At 36.1% G+C, this 11,563-nt stretch overlaps 1 protein-coding gene across 1 annotated transcript; it reads left to right on the forward strand.

Moving 5' to 3' along the window:
• Positions 1-262: 262 nt before the first annotated feature.
• On the forward strand, positions 263-3,592 carry LOC145059288 (YTH domain-containing protein ECT4-like). Its single transcript, XM_079007143.1, has 9 exons — positions 263-436; positions 730-806; positions 927-1,056; positions 1,182-1,255; positions 1,345-1,833; positions 1,916-2,524; positions 2,632-2,844; positions 2,924-3,070; positions 3,156-3,592. Exons 1-9 carry the CDS (start codon positions 409-411, stop codon positions 3,297-3,299), a joined length of 1,911 nt encoding a protein of 636 aa, XP_078863269.1. The 5' UTR covers positions 263-408; the 3' UTR covers positions 3,300-3,592.
• Positions 3,593-11,563: the final 7,971 nt, after the last annotated feature.

The raw sequence follows: 11,563 nt of genomic DNA on the forward strand, positions 1-11,563 counted from the left end.
ACAACAAAATATTTTTGTATAAAAATCATAAATCTTTATTAACTACATATCGGCTACAAATCGAACTCGTGGTAAACCATATTTTCCACATCAACAAGCAAAATTCCACCGAAATTGAAACACGTGGCAAACACTTTTGCCAACTGGATTTTTGTGTCGACGCAAAGGGGTCTAAACTGTAAGTATGAAACTAGAAGGGCCAAACGTGTACTTATATGTGCGAGGGGCGTGGTGCTATTTGAACGCCACTTTTCAATCGATCAAAACCCTCTTTCTTCAAAAACCTAAACCCTCGCAAATTTGTGGCGGCGGAGACCCCCATACTCTCTATCAATTCCCTCCCAAAAACCCAATAATTTCTGGGGTTTCTTACCCTGTTTTTGAAGATCTATCATCTCTATCGTCAGCATGGCCGCCATGGCTCCTCCTGCAGATCGTATCCTATGTTTGCTAGTAATTTTTTACGATTCGTTATTGTTTTCTCTTGATTTGAATTGGGTTTCTTGTTTCTCTCGAAGATCTCGCTTCTGGGCGATCTTTATACGTAATTGTCTATCTGCTGCATAAATAGAATGTTCAATGTTGTAATTTTGCTACTGAATCTTGGTTTATATTGTCAGGTTCTTAGGGTTTTAGGTTTAACAGTACGGATACGTGTTTTTATAATTCAATTGTTGATGGTAACAGTTTCTTTGATAAACAAGTGGTTATCCTTAACTTTATGTACAGAAGCTTCTGATTTGCTGAAGAATCTATCAATTGATTCGCAAGCCAAGACTACGGAAATTCCTGAGCCCACTAAGAAGGTGAGATATTTTTGTCATATGTTAATATCTGAAGATATCTTGGTATCATTGTTTTGTTGACATAAATCGAGATTTCAGAAGTTTAGTTATGTGGTTTTTGGTTTATGATTATCTTTGCAGTCTTCTGTGGACGCTGGGAATGGCCTGGTTCAACCTACTAATAGATCTGTAACCCCTTTGATCCCGGATTTCATGGATCCAACAATGGCTTATTATCCAAATGGTTATCCTTCCGCTTACTACTATGGAGGTAAATTGACTGCAGTAGTATATGTTTCTAGTTCGATTTACCCATCAAGAAACTCATTTGATTTGACAGTGTCATCGACATGTTCAACATTTGCAATTGCTTAATCTCCCTTTTCTGTTGTATAGGCTACGATGGAACTACCAATGATTGGGATGACTACTCAAGATACGTGAATCCTGATGGAGTTGATTTATCTCATGTAAGAACCTGTTTCTTTCTGTGAGTTTTCTCTATCTTTTGACTTGAAAACATGCTTATCGTTGTATATTATTTTTCGTTTCATTACAGGGTGTTTATGGTTATGGTTATGCACCATATGGACCTTATTCTCCTGCTGGCTCACCTATGCCAACAGTAGGTCAAGATGGTCAACTCTATGGGGCCCAACATTACCAGTACCCCACTTCTTACTTCCCACCAATGACCCCTACAACCCCTTACTCTCCTGCTCCTCCAAAGGGTGAGGTCACTGCAACTAAAGAGGAACCTGCTTTATCTTTGGACACAACTAAAGGAAACACAAATGGTGTGAAGGGGAACACTGGTTCTACCCCTGTGAGGCCAACATCATATCAGAATTCATCTTTCAATCCAAATGGAACCTTTGGAAGAGGTGCACAAACTGGCTATCAAGATCCAAGATACAGTTATGATGGGCTTCAATCACCTATGCCATGGCTAGATACCCCAATATACCCTGATCCCCAAACAAAAAACAACTTAAATGCTCCAGTTGCTTCAAGAACTCAAAATGTTCGACCTAATTCTCATCTCATGGTATAATCTTGATTTTAGTGATGTGGGTATTTGTTTTTTTTGACATTTTCATTTGTTAATTTGATTGTTTTGGGTTATGCAGAGTCCAAGACCAATGTCTACCTTGAATACAGCAAATGCATATATGAACAGAATGTATCCAAACAAGCTATATGGGCAATATGGGAATAACACATATCGATCTGGTTATGGTTATGGCTATGGTTATGGTTCCAATGCTTATGATTTACAAAGTAATTCACGAGGTTGGTCAACCTATGATAACAAGTTCAAACCTAGAGGAAGAGGCAACGGTTTCTTTAGCTACAACAATGAGAATGTTGATGGTTTAAATGAGCTCAACAGGGGTCCAAGAGCAAGAAGCATCAAGAACCAAAAAGGGTTCACTCCCATTACTATAGCTGTAAAGGGAGAAATTACAACTTTGCCATCTACTGATGCCATTGAGAAAGAGGAGGGTAAAGAAGTCATTTTGACTCCCGACAGAGAGCAATACAACCAAGCGGATTTTCCCGAAACTTATGAAAATGCCAAGTTTTTCATTATCAAATCTTACAGTGAAGATGATGTTCATAAGAGCATCAAGTATAATGTTTGGGCAAGTACACAAAATGGAAACAAGAAACTCGATGCAGCTTACCAAGAAGCTCAGCAGATATCTGGAGGATGCCCTATTTTTCTTTTCTTTTCAGTAAGTGTTTTTTAGTTTATTACAATTTTACCCCTTTGCTTATTCTTTCAGTATCTAGTGTTGGATTTTAATGATTATTGATTGCTTCTTTGGTTGTGTTTTTAAAGGTGAATACAAGTGGACAATTTGTGGGTGTAGCTGAGATGATAGGGCCAGTTGATTTTGAGAAAAGTTTAGAGTTTTGGCAACAAGACAAGTGGATTGGTTGCTTTCCTGTAAAGTGGCATATTGTGAAGGATCTTCCAAACAGTTTGTTGAAACATATCATTCTTGAAAACAATGAGAATAAACCTGTTACAAATAGCAGGGACACCCAAGAGGTAGTTTGAGTTTTTTTATAACATTTCTCATCATATTTTTATAAAATTTGTTGAAGTTGACATGTTCTTTTTTTTTCAGGTGAAATTGGACCAAGGATTGCAGATGATTAAGATATTCAAAGAGCATTCAAGCAAGCAATGCATTTTGGATGATTTTGAGTTTTATGAAGATAGACAGAAGAGGATTCAGGAGAAAAAAGCAAAGCAACAGCAGTATCAGAAACAAGTATGTGATTTTTTTATATGGTATTTGGTTCTTTTAAGGTATTGTGGTTTGATGTTTGATTGACATTGTTGTTTGTATTTGTTAGGCATGGGAAGGGAAACCGGTGGTTGATGATGTGGTGGCCACTGCTGATGTGGCGGATTTGGGAAATGAAGTTGACAAAGATGTTAAGGTGAGTGAGGTGAAACTTGCGGATAATGTTGAAGAGAAAGTAGCGAATGGTTGCTGAGTTGGCGGTGTGTGTAGGCGGCAGGAGGCTGTTTGACTGGAAAATTCACAAATGAGTTGACTGCCGCCTTGAGAAAGTGTGGACTCTGAATCAAGTGTCTTTGATATGATTTGGTTTTTGAAAGAAGAAAAAGGTTGCAAGGGAGAAAATAGGGAAATGTAAATTTGGAGGAAGATAGTCTCTCCTCCTATAGTGGTTTTAGTTACAAACAGTTTTTTTTGAGGACTCTTAGTCTTAGAGATCTTTGGTTAGGTTTTTCTTTTAGATGAAAGTTTTCCATTATGGTTTGTTTTTTTGTGGGTCTCATTTTATGATCTTGGTTAGTTGTTTTTTTTTTTTTTTTTTTTTTTTTTTTTTTTTTTTATTTTTTATCTCTTTTATGTCTTGTAAAATCTAGATCAAGGTTACATAGGTGCTAGAAAAGCAGGGTGGGTTTAGGGTGTTGGCAAGTATTAATTGATTTCAAAGATGCTTTTGATTTGATTGGTTTCAAGTATGCTTGCTTTTTTTATGTGCATTTTCACCGATGTGTCGAGCAATGAATATCCATTTTTAATACAACTTGTAATGTAATTAGGGGGTAAAAATTGAAGTTTGTAAGAATTAAATATTTTGTTAAGCACGTGGTGATCAAAACCAAAATAATCGGTTTTTGTTTGTGAGTGTTGTCTTTATATGGGTTCGTCCAGGTTATCGTCATTTGTGAGAGTAAGAAAATGGTGGTTTGGAATGCAACCTTCGAGATAGATTATGATTGTTAATGTAGAAGTATTACCACTTGGGTTTGCTTATGTTTGTAGTATATATGAGGTTTATGGATTTTAAAGGTTGGCTTATTCCCAATTGGTTTTTGTAGTAGTGTCCTTCGTCATCTAAGATTGTTTAAGAATCTTTAGCAGATTCAAGTACGGTGAAAGACTTGCAAAATTAAGTCAATTATATATACTTAAGCTTTTGTGGGGAGTGTGCACTCGGTTTGTTTAATTATAGAAATTATATTCCTAGCAGTTAGTAACCGGCTGTTGTTCAAAGTGATAGGAGCTCAGATGACAGAGAAATTTGTCAAGTTCTTTATGTGTGGCATTGTTTTTGTATGAAGTTCAACTTTGGGATGCTATGTTGGCGGAAATGGTAGATTGGGTCGATTCGACCTGGGTTCAGTCATATTATCATGGGTGATTTCAAGAGTTTTACATGTTAGTTGAGCATTTTTAGAAATCTGTTTATATTTTCCAAGGCTGTGAACATTGTTTTAGTTGTTGATAAGGATGTTGACATTAGCGATTGATGTTTGTAAGGTAATTGGATCCGATGATAGTGTCATTTTATACCCCAGTTGGATGCTTCGGGAAGGATAAAAATTCGTTTGACTATAGTACGATATTTGATCTACATGTACTTAATGTTGTAAAACTCGTCGAGTTGACGGATTACCCGACCGAGTACTCCTTACTCGGCCGACCCCTTATCGAGGCGAGTTACTGAATCCGAGTACTCCTCGAGTATTCGCTACTCGGTAGTCGGCCGAACAAGTGCCGAGTAGCGAGTTCTACAACCATGCATGTACTTCATTCTTCAGATAGAGTGGAAAGGCAAGGATGCTGAGGATCATGGTGACCGATGTGATCAGTTTATCGACAGGGGTAGTGAGCGATGTTGACTGGGCTGTTGCAAGTCGGTGGGATGATGATCCGGGACCTATAGGCCCACTGAGGTGCTGATTGTAAGTCTTCAGGCCTGTGAAGGAGTGATGACAAGAATGAGTTTGTATAGTGAGCTTATTATTCCAATGGTTGATGGTGTCACGACGTATCGTGAACTAGTGTCTACACAATTTACGAGGGTTGGGCCCGACAATTGTGTAGTTGAGACTCTTATGTTTTGCTTCGTTGGACGTTGGCACGGTTAGGTGTTTCGGAGCATCGTGGTAATGCTATCGGTTGCCTAGTGGTAGATAGGTTTTAGACTATACGTTGGGTAGAATGTTGACTTGTTGGAAAGTCATGGTTATGGATCTGAAGTTCCTTGTTGTGTTTCTGCATTCTTGGGTCTCTGGTTGTTTTTGGAGAGCTATTCGTTATGAGTTGAATTACTCGTTTTAGAGATGTCGATCCATGGAATTCAGAATAGTTCCCTGGGATGATCTATCAGATGGATATGCACATGAAGCAGAATGGGGGTTTTGATTCGACCTAAGGTTATGTTTCGTTCATTAATTTTCCCGTCGGAGTGGTGGGATAGTGGTGATTTTGCAAGAACTCAAATGAGCAGTAGAAACCCTTTTGGACACAATTTTCTATATAAGGGATTAGGTAAGTGTTTATTACCAGTATGTTTCGGATACTCGTTGCTTCGTAGATGGCGGTGTTTTTAGTCGAAGGGACTGGGAGTACGTATATAAGAAAGGAGATTATCAGTCTCTGGGTATGATTTCTAGGTTTTATAATGACAGGTTCCTGGTCTTGTGGGGATCTCATTGAGTTTGGGTTCGCGACTGCGGTGTTGGAATTTCTGGGTTGAGTGGTCTCGTTATGAATTTCTTTTGATCGTTGGTGCTCATAGAGGAAAATGTAGTAATTTTGGTTAATATGATTGGTTTGGGGTTGTAATGACATCTTTATCTCGATTCCAAGTAGTCTCGAGAACTCTATGTGGAAGTATCGACTTAGTGAGTGGTTTGATGAAGTCGCGAAAAATATGCATATGGTTGGATTTATTCATTCTAGCAGGAACGGATTTCGAGGACAATTTCTAATCAAGTGGAGGAGAATTGTAACACCCGTGTTCCGATTGTGTTTTTCCGCTCTTTAATTGGGTGGTTTATAGTCTAAAGGAAAGTAGAAGGATGTGGCGAAGCAGAAAGCCATTTATCGCATTTGCTGAAAAATCTGAAAATCTGGAATTAATCGTAAGAGACGTGGGGCGCCTCTTAATAGGCGCGACACACCTCCGACCTAGCGGGCTTATCATTTTATTACGGTTCTTGGGGGTATTTAAATGTTATTACGCCATAGGTTTGATCATTCTCAGCCTCCATCACCCTTAGATCATTCCTTGAGAAACCTTAGCCTCATCTTGCTTGATTTGAGTCTTGGAGTCATTTTGTGAACTTATCTTCTTCATTTAGTGGTTGAAGCTTGAAGAACAAGGTGCTTGTAAAGTGCATAGAATAAGGGTTATGAACCATTGTGAGTATAAAAATTCAAGCTTTCCCTTCAGTTCTTTGGTTTTGGTCTTATGTCATATTATGCATATTTGGTCCCCTTTTTGGTGGAGATCTTGGAGGTGAGATGACTCCAACACCTTTTAAGCTCCTAAGATTGTTCTATGGACCTTTTGAACTTGGAAAGTTGGTATCTTGTGTATATCATCTAAGCTATGCAAGTTGTGTTGGCATTTTAGGTCATTTGGTTGTGTAAAGTTTAGATCTTGTTAGATTGGAGTGTCTTAATGGATAAAATTGGAAACATTATCTATTAATACATTGACTAGATCTGGAAGTTTGGAGAATTGACTTAATGGATAAAGTCATTTTACCTGTTGAAAATGGTCTGGACGCGACGCATCCTTCCCTGACGTGGCACACTTCTTAGGGTTTTCTGAGGCACGTTTGTTTCCGCCTGAGATCCTGACTGTTTTGTTGTCTAGTGGGCACATGGTGTCCTTCATGGGGTGTGGGAGTCTGTTTGACTAGATTTTGACTTATAATATTGGTAGTTAACTTCTTTACCAGTTTGACTTTTGGTCGAATTGTTGGGTCTTAAGCTGCAGACTAAGGTTTAGTCTTTGTTTGGTTAGGCTGTTCGTGTAGCCGAGTCATTGGATTTCAGGTAGTGAATTTCAACTCTATTATTAGGTGAATTTTCTCATTATACTGTAGGACACAAGGTTTCGTTATGTGCTTTTGTCTTTGTGACTCTTGCATGAATGTTATGTGGGCGAGGCCCGTTGGATGAGACATGTTGGGCGATCCCCCTTTATATGCATGGTTGGGTGAGACTCGTTGGGCAAGGCCCGGTTGCATGATTATTTGGGTGACGCCCGTCATGGTATGTGGTATCGTGGGAAACTCACTAAGCTTTGTGGTTACAGTTTTAAGTTTAAATGTTGCAGGTCTTTTTGGCAGTATAGGGAAGAGTACGATGTGATTGCATCACCTCTGCTTTTATGATTTTGAGATGTTCCGCACATTTGGATTTATTACTATGATTTAGGTTATTAAATAACTGAATCTTAACTTTTTATAATTTAATGGTATGGTTTCCTCTGTTTTAAAAATGAAATTTTTGGTTTGAAATTTAGGACGTTACAATCTTGAAACTCTTGGCTCAAGTATTCGCCTCCTCTATCTAAATAAAGGATTTTAATTGTCTTGTTGAGTTGATTTTCAACTTCACTTTGAAAGAGTTTGAACTTTTTAAAATGCTTCATGTTTATGTTTCATTAAGTAAACATAACCAAAACGACTAAAGTCATCTATGAAGATGATATAATATCTTTCACCATATCTAGACATGGTTTTTAAAGGACCGCACACATCAATATGTATGATTCATAACAAAACACTTGCCCTTTCACATGAACCAGAGAAAGGGGACTTTTCATCTTTCCACATAATCAAGATTCACACATATCAAATGAATCATCATCATTTGCCTCCAAAAGTCCATTCTTTTGGATATGCGCTTCTTGTTTATATGGCCACAACGACAATGTCATCGATAGGTTTGGTTCTAATCTTGTTTGGTCATTTTGGTTCTTGCATGATAAATTGAATTATTATTTGAAGAATAATCAATGTTTGATTCATAAATTCCATTAATAGGCCTAACCTTAAAATAGAATATTCCATTAAAAACGAGTGAATATTATCACCAACAAATTGATCAGCAAAACCAGATTTCTTTAAATGGGAAACTAAAATAATATTTATTGTTAAACCTGGAATCAAACATACATTGTTTAACATTAAGTATAGATCATTTTGTAAACACAATTTAAAATATCATATCGCATGGACTGCAACTCTTGCACCATTGCCGACGTGTAATATTATATTGTCTGTCTTTAGCTCCTTAATCTTTCTGAACTCGCGCAACAAATTACAAATGTTAGTTCCACACCAAGTATCAAATACCCAAGTGCGGGATGAAAAAGTAATTACCCCATTTTAATCTTGAAAATAGATATACCTGAACTGCCTTCCTGACCTTCTTTGCTTTCAAACTAACAAGATAATTAGGACAATTCCGTCTACAGTGGCCAATGACTCCATACTCAAAGCAGGTGTCTTCTTTTGCCACCTTTTCCTTCTTCTTTTCCTATTGGGTTTGGGGAACCTTATCCCAACCATTCATATTGTAGTTCATTATGAAGGTATCATAAGATTTTGGCAATAAGTTTAGAATTAAATCTGTAGCCAAGTCTTGTGGATGTGGAGAGCCTAGTCTCTTTAAGTTATTCATATAGCTCTTCATTTTCAGAACATGTGTGCTCACATTACTAGTCTCCTCCATTTTGCAACCATGAAGATATCGAATAGTTTCAAATCTTTCGGTCATTGCTTGCCGACCGAACATCTCTTTTAGATGTTCAACCATATCATAGGCATCATGATGCTCCATATGTCTCTGAAGACACGAGATCATGGTGGCAAGCATAATGCATGAAACCTCGATTGAGTCTTCAGAGTTCTTAATCCAAAGATCTTGTACATACTCAAGAGTAGTTTTTGGTTCCTCGGGAAGTGGGCCCTCAAGAATCTAGTATTTATTGTCTTGTTTTAGTACGTTTCTTAGATTTCCGTGCCAATCCAAAAAACCGGAATGACCTAGTTTTTCTTTATTAAGCACAAATCGAATGTTCATGGGGGTGATGGTGATGTGTTACTGTTGTAGGTGGGGCCATATATAAAATCTTAATAAAGTTTTATTTAATATTTAATTATTTAGAAATTAACACCCTTTTGTTTCTAAAACACTAATTATTAAAGTCTAGGATCCAAATTGCAAAACAAATAAATGGTTAGATGACCTTTATCCAATTTATATATTTCAACAAGGTAAATATCTATTTATTAGTTACACCAATTGTAACTCCTAGATGTATGAGACCCTTAACAATCCTTTATTTAAATGACATGTTTGATCCCATCTATGCCTCATACCTCTTTTGAAGTTTAAGTGTTGTTATAGAAACTTGAGTGTCGCTATAGAAACTTTTTAAAATAATATTTAATATTAAGTTTGAAGTTTGAGTATCGTTATAGAAACTTTTATAATCTTTTAATAAAAATTCCTTATAATTAAGACTTTATAGTTTAGATAAGTTTCAAAATCACCATTTTAAACTTATAATTTTAATATTTCAAAGTTTGTCGTAATTAAGGTTTTTATAAAAAAAACCTGTTTATTTTAAAATCATCATTTGCTACATCTTATGTTTGCAAGTTAAACTTTGAAAACCAAACTCCATGTGATGTTATTTATGTTCAAAATATTATTTAGCATGTGAAATTTAATTTAGAACCACAACATAGTATTAACATAAAATAAACAACATAATCATGTATAATTACATAAAACAAGCTATGATCTAGTGACATTTTTGTGAGCCATCACAAAAGTGTCAAGTCCTTTTTTAAAGGGACAAGATGGACCAAATCTTCAACTTAATGCTTCTTTATCCTCCCATTTGCTTTGACAACTCCTTGTAAAAAACATCAAGATTTTATAAAGGTTATAAAACCTTTATAAAAATCGTAGGTGTGTAGGTGTGCTTCAAAATGGCCATCATCTTCATCTTGTTACATATTATATAAAACAAACTAGTCTAATACTAATCTATTACTTCCAAAAGAACAAATATGATATTAATTATTACATACCATATTAATAAAAGAATATTACAACCATTTTATAAAATCAACACAAACAACATCAAAATTGGTCTAAGGCTTGTTTATTCACTCTAAAATACATTAACATACAAAACAACCTTTGTTTTTCTGAGACAACTTTAATGAAAATAAGTCGATGTCGACCAAGTCCATGTATTTATGCTCACCCTTGATGTATTTTCTCGCATGAAAGTTACTAAACTACTCTCCACTATACGACAATATACTTAAAATGGTTCGATTACCGGCTTCAAAAGAAAAAGAGAAACTATTTCAGTAGTCGTTTTCAATGTTAAAGAACATATAAAAAAACAATATCGATCTCCCATATATATATATATATATATATATATATATATATATATATATATATATATATATAGGTCAAGTGTTTGTAAACAATCACAATATATATAAATATATGTAAAAGATGTAATTACATTTATGTATAACAACACATATAAATATATTTATCTATGTGTTTATGTCATGAAAGACTTGGAATTTCCTCAATTCCTCATCCTAAAATTAGGACCTTCTACTTTCCTCCCTATCCTCGTAAAATGCAACATGTGCTAAAATAGTAAGAATATACAAGCAAATATATGAAAAGATTGCAAGTACTTCCTTGAATTGTATTCTTTCCTCCCCAACTCTTTTCATTCATTTTCTTCCTAAACTTCAACAAAAGAGTGCATGTGCACACAATCCTCATAGGATTTAAAAGGGTACAACTTATATCTTGGAAAGATAGCAAGTACCACTTAAAATGATTACTCCATATCTACCCTTATTTAGCTAACACTCTTATTCCTACATCACTCCCTCTATATCTCTCAAAATCTCTTTGCCTTTCTCGTACACTATCTCTATCTCTCAATAAGACATTAAGGAAAAATCCATGCACATGCCTCATATCTAGAAGGATTTAATTTTTGGTACAACTCAATCCAAGTATGATTAAGTTGTACACTTAAAATATCTCATGTATATATCCTACATGTTGCCATCATTCTTTGCTTACTCCCCCTCCTTCCTTTGATCTCGATCTTTCTCTCTCTTTAACATTTCTTTTTTCCTTGGCTTTCCTCCATTCCAGCAACCAAAACAAAGGCGGCAAGAGCTGTTGCCCTCTTCTTCTTTCCTGCCTTCGGACCAGCCCCCCACCTCCTTACCTTCTTATGTTGAGTATCCTAAGAAAGCAAGGGGGGCAACCCCTCTTTGCAACTCCTTTCCCTTCCTATTCCCTATAAAAAATAGCCCCAAACACCCCCTGTTCTAGCTAGCTTTCTATAAGGACAACTTTAAAACAAATGTTTTTTTCGAGTGAAGAAGAAGCCACAAAGAAAGCTGGGAAATTAATCTT

This window comes from Lactuca serriola, chromosome 6, assembly GCF_051521515.1.
Source record: "Lactuca serriola cultivar US96UC23 chromosome 6, Lser_US96UC23_V15, whole genome shotgun sequence".
NCBI lineage: Eukaryota > Viridiplantae > Streptophyta > Magnoliopsida > Asterales > Asteraceae > Lactuca > Lactuca serriola.